The sequence below is a fragment of the Fringilla coelebs genome (genome assembly GCF_963513975.1).
Source record: "Fringilla coelebs genome assembly, chromosome: 24".
Classification (NCBI taxonomy): domain Eukaryota; kingdom Metazoa; phylum Chordata; class Aves; order Passeriformes; family Fringillidae; genus Fringilla; species Fringilla coelebs.
In genome coordinates this window covers 4,884,153-4,900,768 of record NC_140050.1, presented here as the reverse complement: position 1 = coordinate 4,900,768, position 16,616 = coordinate 4,884,153, and the positions used below count along the sequence as shown (strand labels likewise).

At 52.6% G+C, this 16,616-nt stretch overlaps 2 protein-coding genes across 2 annotated transcripts; both read right to left on the bottom strand.

Moving 5' to 3' along the window:
• Positions 1–4,210: 4,210 nt before the first annotated feature.
• LOC311162795 (granzyme G-like) lies at positions 4,211–6,940 on the bottom strand (the record flags this gene model as incomplete). Its single annotated transcript, XM_084221342.1, has 5 exons — positions 4,211–4,342; positions 5,100–5,318; positions 5,446–5,587; positions 6,634–6,778; positions 6,877–6,940. The coding sequence occupies 5 exons, from the start codon at positions 6,938–6,940 to the stop codon at positions 4,211–4,213; spliced, it is 702 nt and encodes a 233-aa protein (XP_084077468.1).
• Positions 6,941–11,377: 4,437 nt separating this feature from the next.
• LOC311162638 (mast cell protease 1A-like) lies at positions 11,378–12,994 on the bottom strand (the record flags this gene model as incomplete). Its single annotated transcript, XM_084221068.1, has 5 exons — positions 11,378–11,623; positions 11,824–12,075; positions 12,335–12,470; positions 12,697–12,844; positions 12,931–12,994. The coding sequence occupies 5 exons, from the start codon at positions 12,992–12,994 to the stop codon at positions 11,489–11,491; spliced, it is 735 nt and encodes a 244-aa protein (XP_084077194.1). The 3' UTR covers positions 11,378–11,488.
• Between the last annotated feature and the right edge of the window lie 3,622 nt (positions 12,995–16,616).

The window sequence follows — 16,616 nt, the reverse complement described above, 5'->3', positions numbered from 1 at the left end:
TCTGAAATGTGAGCAGTGTCTGGCTGGGGATTTAAGGCGCAGGGATGCAATGGTGGCATCTTGATTTGAAGTTTTCCAGGATTTTGGAGTAGGATTGCTGAGGGAAGTTGTTGGTGTTTGCTGCTGCCTCTTGCTGTGGTGTCAGCCCCTTGCAGGCACAATTCCAAGCAGGATATCTGTTGCCAATAGCAGGAATGTTGGTGGGACCAGAACTGCTTCCACTCCTGTCTGTTAGAAATAGAAATACAAAACATGGCTTAAAATCATCCCTGAAGGAGTCCAGGGCTGGATGACTGTGAAAACTTCCACAAAGAGATTTCCTGAGATGGAGTTTATAGAGCTTAATTCCTTTTCTCTGGGCTCATTCTCCAGGAATGTTGCATTAAATCAGCTGGGAGTGGGTAGAGATGGCCAATTTCCTCTCTGTAAAGGTTTCCTGTGTTTTCAGGAAGCTGCAGCTGAGGATGTGCTGCTCCCTTCAAGGTCACTTAGCCCAGGTGAAACTGCAGCTCCTGGGCAGCCTGAGACATTTTGTTGGCTCCCATTAGGAAGGGAACAGTGGTGTGGTGGCCAGAGCACTGGCAAGGACTTAAATTGTCACTTTTCTAGCTTTGGGTGAGTTTTTGTTGCTTTTTTCAGAGGCTCTGTCCCCTCACCAGCTGGGGAGCAGAGTCAGTGCTCGTGTCCTCAGCCACGTGTTGTGCTGTTCTCTGCAAAGAGCCAAATATGCTCTGTTTAAATAAAGCAAAGCAACAAGTTGAGGCTCTTCAAGGAAAAAAAAAAAATGAAGATTTTAACACTCACTATTTCTAGCTGGGTGGAAATTCTGGGTGTTAAAGGCCTTTTGCAGCCTCCAGGTGGGAGTGGAGCAGCCCAGGGAAGGAGGCAGCTGCTGGCAGCAGCCCACGAACAGCAGGATCACATTTGCTGCTTTCCCAAGGACCACTCCAGCCCTGGTGCCTGCTGAAGGCTGACCTAGAACTGAGCCTAGACAGAGTTTATTAATAAAGTAGGGTTTTATTAAAAGGTCTCAATGGATCCACTTTGGGCAGCACAACCCAAAATGGCCACAAAAATGGACAACAGGTCACAGGGTCTCTCACTTTGATAAGTTCTGCTCCATTTGCATATTGGAGTTAATTGTCTAATTACAGCTTTGGCTCATTAAGTCCCATCCTTCTTGTTTTTCTCTCTCCAGCCCACGTTGTTTGTGCTCTTGGGCCTGAGATTTGGATCATTTGTCCTTGGTGCCCAGCTGGAGCAGGAATTGTCTCCCTGTTCTGTGCAGAGAGCTCACCATCCCATAATATGAAGCTCAGACCCACACACTAAAGTAGAATAGAATAGAATCTGAAAAATATAAAAACTCAAACCTGAGGCATCAGCCCAAGCTGGAGAAAGCTTTCCCAGCAGCACAGAGGGCTCCTCCTCACCTCCAGCTCTGCAGCTGGGGCTGAAGCTCTCAGCTCCTCCTGTGCCCATCCTGCAAGGAGAGGTCTGGGAGCAGGGCAGGCTGTGTCATGAGGCTCTGCCTGGATAATTCCTTTGGCCTCCAGCCTGCTCCAGAGGGAGGGACTCGGTGCAAGGGCTGCCAGGGCTGGGCTCTGGGCCAGGGGAGTGTCCTGATAAGGTGAGCTGGCCCAGGGACTGCTGCAAATCACTTCCAACCTGGCCACTGGATGTCCCTGCCCTACCACAGCAGGTCCTTGGGGTTGTGCTCATGGGTAAAGCAGACATGAAGGAAATCAATTTTCCTATTTTTCTTATTTTAAAAAATCCCATGTGCAAAGGGGCAAAGAGAGAGTTTGGGATTTGCCCTGTCCTTGGACAGCCATCATCCTCCTCTCTTTGCTTTGAGCATTCCCTTTGCCCTCTGGGGAAGAGAGGGAAATATCTGTCCACCACAAGAGTAAAATGCCATGTGGAATTTATAAAGCAGGAATATAAAACCTCCCTGCTGTACCCCAGGTTTCTCCCCTGTGTTATCCTGGTCCCACCCAGGGCAGGAGCAGTTTGGCCTGTGGAATGGCAGCTGCTGTTGGAACAACATTTCTGTCCAGAACTTCTTGAGCCCTGGGCTTGTCCCACCCCAGGCTGTTTCCTGTGTGCTCTCCCAGTGATACCAGTTTGGTATAATTGTCCTGGAGCTGCTTTATCTGCTGCCATGCAGCCTGAGCAGGAAGTTAAGCCTCCACAGGCAATTTTTGTACCATCTCCACCACTGTGGGTGGAGAACTCTTGGCTTTTGAAGAGTTTTTGTGGCTGGACTGTGTGATGAAGACTCCACACTGGGGCTGTGGGGAGCTTCTGGGTAACCCCAGCTGCTGAGCTGGGTGAGGATGTGGCTTGTCAGGGACCTCAGCTCTGCCCAGGGCTGTTCTTTGTCCTGAAGCTGCTCCTGGAGCTCTTCCCTTCATCTCAAGTGAGGATCTGTAGCTCCTGGCCATGGAAATAAATGATGGAGCTCCCCAAAGACTGGTCTCTCCTGCTCTGCTGGTTCCCATCCTCCCTCCCAGTGACTCAGGCCTTTGGTCTCCAGCTCCCCAAGAGGTGACACAGGATGAGCACTGGGAAATTCTTCTGGGCAGGATTTGGCAGCCTCAATAGAAAAAAAAAAATCTCAATGTCAGCTTTGCAACAACCCTTGGTTCAGAGCAGATTAAATGATGTAAAGAACCCTGGGGGTTAGAGCTGCCTTCCCTCAGCTCAGCCATGAATTTGCTCCCAAACTGCAAGGGGTGAATTTTATTGGATCACTTTGGAAGTTGTTCAGAGGCAGAACCTTGAAGAACACACCCTGTTGCCAACCCAAAGAGGGCACTCTGGGCATGGAAAACTCAGCAGAAATGTGCTAGAGGTGCTTTCCTTGTGCAACATCACCCACAGCAAAAACCACTGATAACTCTGCTCAGCTGCAGCTTTTCTTAGTCAGGTGAGTGACCTGGGGACTTTTAGACATTTTGAATTATAAGGTTTGGAAAATATTTGAAGTCTTCACATCTTTGTCCTCGTGTTTTTTATCCAGTGCTGCCACAGATGTTGGAATGGCCTCTGACAAGTCACCTTTGGGCAGAGGTGAGCACAAGGAAAGGCAAACACTCCCCAGAAATGTTTTTGTAGATGAAAACCCAAACATCTGACGGAAGTGTTTGAGCTCCTCTCGCTGGGTCTCTTGCCAAATTCTCCAGATTAATTTCTTCAGGTTGCAATATTTTTAAGCTCTATTGTAGAAAAGGCAGGGGTTTATATTTCTGTCTTAAACCACAACCAGAAATAAAATATTTCCTGACTGTCAGGCTGTGGTGGGACTGTGAGGTTCCTCTCTTTGCTGCCAGCCGCACTAAAAAGATGACTCAGAGTGCCTTGATGAGCCCTGGGAGTGACAGAGGGGCACTGGGGGGAAGGAAGATGCTGCTTTGGTGTGGAATGGCAGCCAGAGGTGGGATGGGGTAGAATTGGGAGTGGGGAAGAGGATGGGAGAGAGGAAATCCCTCCCAAGGACCAGCTTGGAGGTCCCTGGAGGGAGTGAGGAGAGCCCCTGCCCTGAAATCCAGACTGGACATCTGTTCTGGAGGTTTAGAGGGCAGAGTTGGTTGGGGTAGAAACCTCCAGCTGGGGATTCAGCTCTTGGAGCTGTGGCTTTCTCCTGAGCTGTTCTGACTGGAGCCAGTGGCACAGAGAAATCCAAATAGCACCAGGAAAAAGGCTTTGAAATGCTGATGAGATTTATTGGTTTTATGTGTTCTTACAACACTGGAGTTACAGAGGAGGGGAGAAAGGAGGCAGCAGGTTTCAGAGGTAGGGACAGCAGTAGTAAAGCACTGGAAGTGTCCTTGGAGCCTGGGCAAGCTCAAGGTTTGGGACACCCAGACATGCCACAAGTGACAGGCTGCTCTTTGCATCCCTCTGATCTCCTTGTGCAGCCTTCCCTGAGGCTCCCAACACCCCCTCAGCTGCTGTCCCCTCTCTGGGGCTGTCCTGCTGCCTCCTCTCCAGAGCTGGAGCCACAAAGGGCACAGCAGGGAAGGAGCTCAGAGTGCCCAGGGCACAAACCCAGCCAAGGCACCTCCTCTGTGCCAGCCCCAGCACGGGCAGAGCTCAGCCTGGCCATGGAGAAGTCCTTGCCACATCCACCAGGAGCAGTGGCAGATGTTCCCAGGGGGAAAGGGAAAGAAAGCTGGTGAGGATGGGGCTCTGAGGGGGAGCAGAGTCACAAGGACTTCATGACACTGTTGATCCAGGGGAGGTAAGGAGCAATGTGTGTGTAGAAGCCAGGCCAGTTGCTGTGCCTGTAGGAGAAGATGCCAAAGGCTTTGTTGTTGCAGACCAGAGGATCCCCAACCTGTGAAGAGGAGGAGAGAGATCAGTGCTGGCTGATGGGAACTGCAGGGATGGAGGGAGGCTGCAAATTCAGGGCAGGATTTCCCCAGCAGGAGCCTGGACTCGCAGTGGGGGGGATAACAGAACCCAGAATCCCAGAATCCCAGAATCCCAGAATAATGAGGTTGGAAGAGCCCTCTAAGATTATTGAGCCCAACATCTGCCCTAACACCTCAACCAGACTGTAGCACCAAGGGCCATGTCCAGGCTTTTTTTAAACACATCCAGAGATGGTGATTCTATCACCTCCCTGGGAAGAGCATTCCAGTTCTTTATTATTCTTCTGGTGCAAAATTCCTTCCTAATATCCAATACCCACTGTGTCCTCTGGTTCTGTCAGACCAACCCCACCTGGCTCCAGGCTCCCTCCAGGGAGTTGTAGAGAGCAATGAGGGCACCTCTGAGCCTCCTCTTCTCCAGGCAGCTCTGCCTCCACAAGGGGCTGGTGGTGGCAGCTTTGTTTGGGACCCAGCTGGGGGAACACTGAAGCTCCATTTCTGCCCTTCTGCTGCCTCCAGACCCAAAACACACCCAGAGCAGCAGTGAGGCTCAGGGTGAAAGGCCCAAAACACACTCAGACCAGTGAACCCCTCTGGCCAGGCCATTGCTGGGACTCCCAGCTCCTGTGCCATGGGAGAAGACAAGGATCCACAAGGATCCTCTTCTCAGTGCTTTGCCCCTGGCTCAAACCTCCCCTCCTCCTCCTCCTCCCTGAGCACACTGACCTTTTCAGGTACCTTGGAGGATCTGCTCTGGCCACAAATGAGGTTGTCAGCAAGGCCTGGGTAGTGGCTGAGGCAGTCCCTCTGCTTGATGATGGTGACAGTGGCTGTCCTGTCCCCCCAGCCAACCAGGCTGCACTCGGTGCCTCCCCGAATTTTGGATTTCTCCAAGGAAATGGGCCTGACTTGGCCATTGCTGCTGGCACTGCCATTCAGCTGGGCAAGGGCACAGAAAACACAGAGGGGAAAAGAGAGAAAAAAACCACAGAGATGAGTGTTTGCCCTGGGATCCACTGGCCCCTCCTGCCCCAGGGCTGCAGCTCAGGGTGCTCCACCAGGTTACCTTGAGCAGAAGGATGTCCTTGCCCTTCTTAGGGCTGGTGAAGCCTGGGTGGCAGTGGTACTCCTTCACCTGGAAGGTTTGCCAGCTTTGCTCTCTCCTTTGCAGGGTTTGGGCTCCCAGGATGACAGTCAGAGGTTTGTGCCTGGTGACATCAAGCACAGTGTTGTCACCAGCTTGTCCCTGTCTCACCTGGGGACGCTGAGGCTCATCCCCCAGGACAGCCCAATGACACAATACAGTGTGTACAGATATTCCCTATGCACAAAATCCATCAGCAGCACTGCTAAAGAGGAATGGTGGGAGCAAGGAGCTCTGCCAGTGAATCTGCCCAGCCACGAGGCAGAGCAAGCTCCCAGCTGACAGACCAGAGCTCTGCCTCCTTTATCTCCTTTATCTCTCCTTTATCTCAGTGCCCAGACATCAAGCTGGGCACATTTGTTCCAATATTGCTCCTTCTGGGCTCCACAGCCCCATGGAAGTCCAGGGGTTTCTAAATCAGGATAATTCTCTGTCCTTCCTCTACATCACCAGCAGACAGTGCTGCCTCAGGAGAACTGGGAAGGACTTTGGGTGTTCCCAACGTCCCAGGTGAGGCTCAGGCCCCCAGGCTCCTCCTTTTGGTGCCCAGGTGTGGCCCTGGCCCCGAGGGACAGGCACAGTGACAGGCACAGGGCAGAGCTGGCAGCCCTGAGCTGCGTGGGAGCCACACCCAGAGCTGAGCACATCTGGAAAATCCTCCTGCCCATCCCTAGCCCAGCTGGAGCTGGAATATTCATAGGAATGTGGGAATATAGGAATATATTCCATAGGAAATAATTCTGCCAGCAAACACGTTGGTGGCAGAAAGGACAAAGCCTGACAGCAAGGGAAGGAGCCACCCTGACCTGGGGGAAACAAAATGAGCATGGAGGGGGGAAAAAATCAGGGAAAATACCTGAGGGTGGGCTGGGGAGGGAGAGGGGGCTCAGGGCTGGGGAGGGAGATGGGGCTCAGGGCTGTCCCCAAGGCTGTCCCCAGGGCTGGGGAGTGACATGGGGCTCAGGGCTGTCCCCAAGGCTGTCCCCAGGGCTGTCCTGCCTGCCAGGAAGGAGCCAGCTGGTGGCTGAGGTGACTCCAGCTCCCTGGAGGAGCTGTTCCCCAGGCCCTGGAGGGACAGACACCTCTCTGCAGGACACAGCAAGGACTCACCTGAGGCACTGAGCTGCTGTCATCACCCAGGCAGGAGCCACCAGGAATCCTCCACAGGACTGGTTGTCCTTCCCCTGCAGAAAGGCCACGTAGGGGGCAGGCTGTATCCTGACTTCTCCTCCCTCCCTCCACTTCCAGGGATAATCTGCAATGGATGGGGCTGGGGATGAGGATTTTAGAGGGCACAGGGCTGAGATTTATCCTTCCCCAGCCCTCTCCTGTCACCCAGCCCACTCTACTTACTGCTGCTGACTGGGGGGAGCATCACCAGCACGAGGGGCAGCAGGAGGCTCTGCAGGTGCTCCATCACAGCCTTCTGGTGGGGCAGCAGCTTCTGGGGTCTGATCCTGCTCCAAGCAGGGTTTTATAGCCTGACACCAGACTCCAGGAAACCACAGAAGTCAGACTCATCTGAAGAATCTCTCCACAAGTTGCATGTCTCAGCAGTGTGAGGGGGGAATTCAGTCAGTTCTGGCTTTGGGCATCAGCCCACCTCCATCATGGCTCTGATCTGGGGGATCTGACGTCCTCCTAAAGCCAGAGCCAAGTTTAGAACTTTGTGTTTGTTCTGGAAGCTGTGGGCAATGCACCCACCCTCACCTCTTTGACTTCCAGTGAGTTCTTCCTCTGCAGCTTCTCTTCTTGCAAACCTTGATTTTTATCAGGAGCCCCTCATGAACAAGATTTCTTTCACCTGATGCATCAGTTCCATCAGTTCTAGTGAAGCCTTGTGAAGGCTGAGATTGGACAGAGTTAATTAATAAAGCAGGGATTTATTAAAAGGCCTCAATGGATCCACCTTGGGCAACAGAAGAACCCAGCCAGGGCTGCACTCAAGATGAACCAAAATGGTCACAAAATGAACAAAAATGGTCCCAAAATGGACAACAGGTCCCAGGGTCTGTCCCTGGGATCAGTTCTGCTCCATTTGCACCTTGCAGTTCATTGTCCCATTCCAGCCCCAGCCCCTGCAGTCCCACCCTGCTTGTTTTTCTCTCTCCAGCCCACGGGGTTTGTGCTCCTGGGCTGAGATTTGGATCATTTGTCCTTGGTGCCCAGCTGGAGCAGGAATTGTTTTGTCTCCCCAGAGCTCACCATGCCCTGATATGAACCCAGACCCACCCACTAAAGCAGCACAGAATGTGAAAAATAGAAAATCTCCAGCCTGAGGCATCACTAAAGGCTGTGCAGGGGCAGGTGAGGCCCCTCCTGCTCTCCCCCAGGAGCTGCACTCTTGGCTAATGGAGCAAAATTGCCATGATGTGTTTGTAACACGGCACTGGGCAGAAATCCTGCCCTGGGATGGAATTCCCAGAGCAGCTGAGGCTGCCCCTGGAGCCCTGGCAGGGCTGGACAGGGCTTGCAGCAGCCTGGGACAGTGGGAGGTGTCCAGGGCTGGGATGAGATGATCCCTAAGGGCCCTCCCAGCCCAAACCATGCCGGGATTTTCCAGTAAGAGCAAACCTTGAGCATCCCCAGCTCACCTGTGACGAAACAGGGCTGATGCTACTGCCAGTAACTCTGCTTTCCCCTCTGCCTCCCGTGCCAAGTGGGCAAACCCCAGTTTGAAGCTACAAGCTGCCATTCTCGTGCAAAGCCTGCAGCAGCTGGAGCTTCAAGGAAAACCCTGACGTGACAAAGCTTGGTGAGGCACAGATAAGCAGCTGCAGGCTCTTCTCTTGCAGATTTCTGAGCCGATAGCAGCTGAGAGCAGAAGCCCAAACATGGAACCTTCTGCTGGAGGCACAGCTGACTCAGTTTCCCTTCATCCCAGGCAAGAATTGGGAGGATTTGTGAGCAGAAATTCAGGCTGGGTTGGGGGAATCTCCTCCTGATGGGGGTGAGCAGTGGGAAGGCCATGAGAGCAGGGCAGGCACCCCTTCCCCTGGACTGCAGAGAGTTTTTGTGTATTTAAAATTCCCCACTGGTTTTTCCCACCACAAACCGACCCACAAAGTCTCCTGCTGACATCACAGACATCCTCACCCCTGCCAGGGACTTCTGCTCTCACTCATTCACCAGAGATAATTAGCGGAACTCTAATTATGGAACTTTTTTTTTAGGGTATGTAGGAATAATTGAATGAGTGTTATTGTTATTAAGGTCAAATTGTTTGTAAAGTTTGAATATTTTAATGGTAAAAAATTGTTGTAAAGTTTGAATATTTTAATGGTAAAAAATTGTTGTGAAGTTTGAATATTTTAATGGCAAAATTGACGAGATTGTTGTTTGTGGTGAGGAATTCTTAAGGGAATGTTGGTAATAAGAGTATTTGTTATAGTATTTTCTTTTTTGGTGAAAAATTTTGGAAGAGAAGTGTGATTGTGATATGTGTTATAAAATATGATTCAGTGTGTTGTTGAATTGCATTTTATAACTTTACTAATATATTCAATAAAGATTGATGATTAATTTTAGATAAAACAACTTTATTTAACCTCTGTCCCCATCACCTCCCCCTGGGAGCTCTTGGCTCTCTGTACTCAAGAGAAGCCACCAGAAACGAGCTGGAAGGAAGGAGAGGAAGGCTCAGGGAGAGCCTGGGGCAGGCCAGGGGAGGAAATTCAGACTCCAGTCTGAAAACAGCCCTTGAGCATCCTTTGAGAGGAGAACTTTGGGCATCCCCAGCTTCAGGGGGAGGTTTGGGTTACAGGGGACAAGGATGAGCCCAGCAGCTCCACAGCAGCCAGGACTGGTCCCTGCCCTCTCCAGACCCAGCTGGGCCCTGCAGGGAGGAGAGGAGGAAGTGGCTTTGGGGTCAGGCACTCTCTGAACCCAGCTCCTTCAAAACCCTTCCAGTTGAAGCCTTTCTGTGTTTCTACCCAGGAGATGGTGCAGAAATGGGGATGGATTGTGGCTGCAGAGCCTGGGGGTGGGTGTGGGACAGCTGGGACTGGTGTGCCTCCTCTCTGGGATCCTAAAGCCCTGAGCTGGTGTTTTAACAGCCATGCCTACATCCCAGGGCACAGAACACAGAAAATGCAGCTCCCTGCAGCCTCTGGAGCCTCTTGCAGCTCAAAGAGATCAGCCTGGTGTGCCCTGTCAGAACCCAGCACATCCCTCTGGCTGCCCTGGGGGATTCCAGACCCTGGCAGGGGCTCAGAGACCTTGGCATGGAGTCAAAAACACCTGTGCCTTTGATTTTAGCCCATGGAAACAATTCCCAACTTTGTGTGAAGATTTGCAAGCTGCAAGAGTTTGAGTAGAATGAGAGTTAATTTGTCAGAGTGAAAAAGTAGAATTGTGGGGGTTTTAGAATGGGGGTTCAAGAGGCAAGATGGAGGAATCTGGGCATGTCCTGTCCTCCTTCTCCTTCTTCTTGTCCTCCATCTTCTGCTGAGATGGTTACACTTTTGGGTTGGTTTAGAATAGAGACAGACTGTCTAACATAGGTGAGAGGTATTGGACAATTATTGTCAATAAAGTACACATAGTTCTTAGTATAAAAAGTTAACACCACCCCAAGGGCAGGCACTGTGCCACAACCCAACCTGCTGGACAGATCTCAGCAGGTCAGAGAGAGAATGGAATAGATAAGAGAAAATAAACAACCTTGAAAAGCAGAACTGACCAATCTCAACTTCTTTGGTCACAGGGCTGGGAAAAAGAGACTTTCTAATATCTCAGGGGTCATCTCAAGCACAGAAAACCCAAGAGTGCCCTGTGAGCTTGCTGTCCAGCTGCTCTGTGCCCTGGGGTGCAACACCTCAGGGGGAGCAGCCTTCACCCTGCAGAGATGGAACCCTCAGAGCCCTGGGCACTGCTGGTGCCCCTCTGCCCTGCTGCCTGTGCTCCCAGGAGTTGGTGAAGGGATCTGTGCCCATCACTGTGCCCATCCTACCTGGGCAGTTTCTCTCCTCACAGCACACCCATCACTAATTGTAGCTCATTGAGTCAGGTCTCATAAGTTTTTGGTGGTCTATAACACACCCAAGATAGCTCAGCTACTTTTGAGGGCATAAAATCAGCAGGATGGCTGCTGTTGCAGTTTTGGAAATAAAAAGGTTTAATAAAAGGCAAAATAACAAACAGAGAAAAACTGAGTCAGTTGCAGGAGGTCCTTGCTCCTGGAAAAACACCTCACAAAATCCATTGGTTTCTCTGTTCACTTCTTTTTCTAGTAAATTGCCCAGGCAGGATTTTTTGACTTCAGTTTAATTAGCTATCTTTAAGTCTGAGGTGAAGTCTCCTATGAGGTGGTTTTTTCACCTAATGGAAGAGAGAAACTTCTGGGCTTCTTTCCTTTTTGAGGGGACAAAAGACAGTTTTGCCACTCCATCAAAAGGAGCACATTCCTGTACCCATCATCCCTGTGACCCCAGGAAGGGCAAGCCCAGCTCTTGTTTCTGATTCTGCCCCAGACTGAGGATGCAGAGCTGTGATTGCTGCTGTCCCTGCAGCCTCTCAGGTGCAGCAGTCAGAGCCTCCCTCCTGTTTAGTGTGATTTAAACATTTGATTTAAACATTTCTCTCTGTGGCAAGGCCACAAAAAACATGATGCACGCTGGGAGGGGCAGCTTTGAGTTTACTTGAAGTGCAGCAGGGTTCAAGCAGGAACAGAGTTATCTCTGAAGGAAGTGGGGTTTCTTGTGGCACAGCTTCTTTTTGTGCCATCTGGGGCCATCTCTGCTCCTGCCAGGGGGGTTTAAGACAGGCAGGGACAGGCAGGGACAGGCAGCAGCCCCAGAACAGAGGCAGGGGCACTCCCAAGTGCCCTGACAGAGTCACTTGGGGTCCCGAGGAGACAGCAGGGAGCTGAGCCTTCAGCAGGGGCAGGAAGGAAACTCTTGCAGTGTCCAGGGCCACAGCAGAGCTGGAGAAAGTGCTGCCACTGCCACTGCCACTGCCACTGCCATTACTTCTTCATGACTTTTTTGATCCAGTGCAGGTAGTTGGAGATGCGGGTGTAGACCCCGGGTGGGGAGTTGTAGCCAAAGGAAACAATTCCTTGTGCCACTTTATTGCACACCAGGGGCCCACCAGAATCTCCCTGGGGAGAGATGAAGTTGATTTTAGCCCCTCTCTGCCCTGGGGCTCCATTCCTGCCCCATTTCCCACCCAGCTGGGCTGAGCTCTGCCCCTGTGGCTGGTGCCAGCACATCCAGTCCTGATGGGGACTGTCACCAAACCCTTGTCACCTGCCCTGGGAGCTGCTCCTGCACCCAGAGCATCCCGTGTGCCCTCCCATACCTGGCTGGAATCCTTCAGCTGGTGGAAGCTGCCTGCACAGACCATGCCAGAATCCAGGTGGGGGTAGAAGAGGCTGCATTTCCTGCGGCTGTAGATGGAGACTTGGGTCTCAAAGAGTTTGTTGGTGGCCCTGTCCTCATCGATGAGACCCCAGCCTGCAATGGTGCACTTGGTGCCCGTGGGGAGGTCACTGCCTGTCCTGGGCAGGGGGATGGGCTGCACATATTCATTGAGAGTGGCCTTTGATGTCAGCTGGGGGAAAGCAGAGGGTTCAGAGAGGGTTGTGAGCAGGATATTTGCTCTGCAGAGGCAGGGAGGGTTTAGCAGGCTCTGCAAGCTGCTGTGAGAGCCACACGAGGCTCCAACCCCTGCCCATGGCTCCTTCCCAGGTCCCTCCCAGCCTCCAGCACCTCGGGCAGGAGCGGCTTTGGAGAAGGAGCTGACAGCCAGGACGAGCTCTGCCCAGCCCCTGGAGGCCCCCCAGCCCCTCTGCCCCCTCAGAACTCCTTGCCTGCAGCAGCATGATGTCGTTTTCCATCGTGTTGGGGTTGTATTCAGGGTGCTCGTGGTACTTGAGCACTCCCCGGACCTGCTGGGATTTTTCTGCTTTGTGGATGTTGTGAGCCCCCAGGATGACTGTGGTGTTCCTGGCCATGGCAGAAGGAGGGGGAAAGGGCAAATCAGGCTGGGTGTCACCCAACCCCCTCCCTCATTTTACACATTGTACATTTTTACACATTTACATTCCTCATTTTCCAGGCAGGTGCAGAGAGCAGCCCAGCACAGGAGGGACCTGCTCCAAAATCACTCCAAGGAAGGAACTCCCAGGCTAGGGGAGAAAGAAAGAGATAAAACCCCTGTATCAATACTCACCCCAGGCAGTGTGCAGCCGACATCACCCAGTCAGGAGCCACCAGGAAGCCCCCACAGTTCCCCAGCTCTGCTATCTTCAGGAAGGCCATGTAGGGGTGAGAGTGGGGCCGTGCCTCGTGGCCCCCCACAATCCCATCCCGCAGAGCACCTGCAAGAAACCCCAGCCCAGCATGAGCCAGGGGCTGCTGAGAGCCCCAGAGCAGCCCCCTGACCCCCAGCTCAGCCCTGACTCACTGGCACTGCCCCAGGGGCAGCAGAGCAGGGGCAGCAGGGCTGGCAGTGCCCAGAGCTGGCACATCTCTGCCCTCTTGGGTGGAATCCTGAGTTTGCCCGTGGTCAGGAGCTGGTTTTATAGCCTGTGCCCAGCAGCCAGGAAACCATGTGCAAAGGGCTGATTGGGCTAATCAGGGCATCTCTGGCCTGGCCTGCTCAGTGCCCACATGCCCCTGGCTGGCATTGATGGGTGATAGCCCAGGGTGGAAAGGCCAGGGCAGATAGAGCCTGGCACAGCACAGTCACAGCCTCAGGGGGTGCTGGCAGCAAGACTGAGGTGGTTTTGAGGTGTGATTTCATATTTCTCCCACATTTTCTGTTTAATGTTTTTGCCCTGAGGAAATGTAAGGTTCTAAAAAAAAGCCACTTAAAAAAAAACAATCAGAAAAACTTGGCCATTTACAGTTGTGAATGTGGTCTAGAGGAGACAATCCTGAAATTTGCTCTTTCATATTCTTGTTTTCCTTCAAGAGATGCACTGCAGAGCCTCTTTTCCTGCAGAGATCCACCATCACCACCAGCCAATTTAAATGAAAGGGCACAACAGCTGTGTCTGGGATGGTTTTTGAGCACTGTGAAAAGTCAAATCTGCAGGGTTTGGGTCAGCCCAGGTCAGAGGGTCCTTGCTGGCACTTCTTGGCTCCTCTGGGGTCAGAAGCATCCTGCAGCTTGGGGACTGGGATGTGAGAAATGCTGCTCTGCAGCAGGGAAGTGCAACCACCCAGCTGCCAGGAGTGCTCAGTCATTTTTAAACCAAGCCTGCTCCACCCTTCCTGAAACAGAAAAACACCTGCAAGGGGATGCCTCGAGGCTGTGCAGAGGGGTCAGGATGGGTGCATGAGCAGGGAGAGATTTGGGACACAGATGGGGGTACCTGATGTCCATGAGCCAGCCTGGGGGCTGCCTGACAGCTCTCCACAGAGCTGAACCCATCTTTTGGTTTTTTAAATCTCAATATCTGAAAGCACAAGCTTTAATCAGGACTGTGCAGCAGCACAGCAGGAAAACCTCAAGAGGAATCATCGATATTTTATCTTGTGTTTGTAATTTGCTGTCTTTGCCCTGCAGTTACTTATGGCTCCCCCAACAATCTGTGGCTGGAAACCCTCCTGGAAGCAGCAGCCCCAAGACAGGAGGGACTGGGCAGGGCCACAGGGAGCTGAGCTGCTCTCCTGCTCCTCTCTGACTACAGACAAGTTCCCCTCTCTGAGGCCAAGGTGTTTTGGCTTTCCTGTTGACCAGGGATGCTGAGGTGCCTCATCTCAGCATCCATCAGTACCTTTAGGATGGAACTGGAGCAGGTCCAGAGGGCTTCAGCTGCCCCCCGTGGGTCCCCTGGTCCTTCCCAGCCCAGCACTCAGAGCCACCAGACACTTTCAGGCAGATTCAGGCAGTTTCAGGAGATTGTGGCTCTGATTTGAAGGAAGAGATGAGAAGTGTTGCAGGAAGGGGTGTCCCTCCCCTGCCCCACTTGGCTTCAAAGAAAGAACATCTGAACTGGGATGGCAGCAGAGGAGAAGGGCCAAGATCCAGCTCAGGAATTGGGGATGAGACAGAGCAGGATCTGTTCTTCACGTGGGGGCTCAGACCCCACCAGCCCCCAGTCGTGGATGTGTTTGTGGAAGGGGCATTTTTTAGGAAGATCCTTCCATGTTTTGCTGGTCCAGAGAACCTGAACACCAAGGGTGAAGGGGTCAGGCTGTCCCAGCAGCTCATCTGCCTCGAGCAGAAGGGTTTGCCTGCCCCAGGCCCATCCTCTCCACAGATCTCTCAGGAATCCCTGAGACTCCTCACACATTGCCAGCTCTTGGAGAAGCTACTCAGAGCCCCTCACAAGGCAAGTTTCTCTATTCTCTGACCTTTCAGGAACATTCCACTGTTGGACAATACCCTTTTCCTGACCCAGAGATAACCCAGAGACCCAGAACTTTTTATCAAGGCCTAAAAACTCTCTACAAATCCAATACCCCAAAATCAAACCCTAAAAACGCTCTACAAATCCATTTCCTGAACTGACACATGAGCTGGAGGTTCTCCCTGAGGTGAGAGCACAGCTCCCAGGGGTGATGTGCCAGGGTCACACTGACCCTTTGGATTCCAGGGATCTGGGGGGGTTTGGGGGTGATCTCCTGGTGCTGAACGTGCAGCCCTGCACTCGTGGCCCAGCCTTCCTGCTGACTTCTGCTCCTTCAATCTTGGGGTCATCTGCTGATCTTATCAGTGTGAGTTTCTTTCCATGCTGCTGATACAAAAGGCCAAAACTTCAGCTGAAAGGGTGGAGGAGGAGGATGGAGCCCTCAGCTTTTGATGACAGCCACTCTTGCTTCCTGCAGGAGCCTCCTTTGCATTTTCCTCTTGTCTGTGCTCATCCAGCCTGGGATCAGTCCATCCAGGGATGGGTGGGCTCCCTGGACAGCTCCCTGCTGAGGGAAGAGCTCACTGCTCTTTGTCCTCAGCCTGGGGACATCTCCATGGCTCCCTGGCAGTCTGGAGTGAGAGCCCAGGGACAGCAGGGCTCAGCTTCAGCTGAGACCCTGAGTTAAAAGGTGCTCTGCTTTTCTTTCATCTCTGCCACTCTGCAGCTGATTTGGGTGGGGTCCACCCAGCAGAAATGTGGTTGATGTTGTAACTTCCCCTTTTGTTCGCTTTGGTAGTAGGTAGAAGCCTCACTTATTTTGCACATGGAGCTGTCCCCACTACCTGCACCATGCTGGAAGGAGCTGGAGAGCACTGCTGAACCTCCCTGGGGCAGCCAGAGCCTCCCACAAGCCACGACAGGTGAGTGCAAAGGCAAATTCCCAGCCACAGTTGGGAATAGCACATTCCAAGGCTCTCCTGTTGAGTTTTGCAAACATGAGGAATTAGGCCAATGCTGGAAATGAACATTTCAGCCATGCTCTCATTCCTTGGTTCTGGTCTCAGCACCTTGTGCCTCCTCAGAGGTGAGAAGCAGCAGGGTTTTGCCTCCCTCCCTGCCTGTGGGAAGGAAGATCCTGACCCATCTCTAGCAGGTGCTTGGTGAGTTGAAGGAGTAGCTGCAGTGTCAGGGCACGTGCTCAGCTTGGAGCAGCTGGTTCCCTTTGGAGGGGAGGGCTGAGGCTCAGCTGCACCCCACAGGTGCCAGGATGGGTGTGTCTGGATGTGTTCTCAGAGAGTGGCAGGAGCTGGGCCCGTGGAGTGACAGCGTGGATCTTCCTCCTGAAGAAGGAAGAGGGATGATCTGAGCACAGGGCAGCTGAGGAAGAGGCAGTGGCTCTCTACCAGGCTCAGGGGTGAGCTGAGTAGCACAGCAAGAAAAGCACTTTGTGTCTTGAGGTGTCTGGGTGCTCTTACCAGCATTGGGATGTGCTCAGAGCCACCCATCAGGGTGTTGCCCATCAGGGTGTTGCCCCGTTTGACAGCCTGCTCCAGCTCTGGCAGGTTTCTTCATTCACGCCACACCTTCACAACCACAGCAAAGCTGAGAATTAACAGACCCTTACCAAGAAATGATGACAGCTGTTAGAAGAGATGTCAATACAGTCACAACAGGAAGCTTTATTAAACAACAGGAAGCCCATGCTCATGGGTGGACTTACAAAACACCTCACCCTCCTCTCCCCTTGCTCTTTCAGTGCTGCAGGGCTGGCAGACAGGGCTCTGACTCT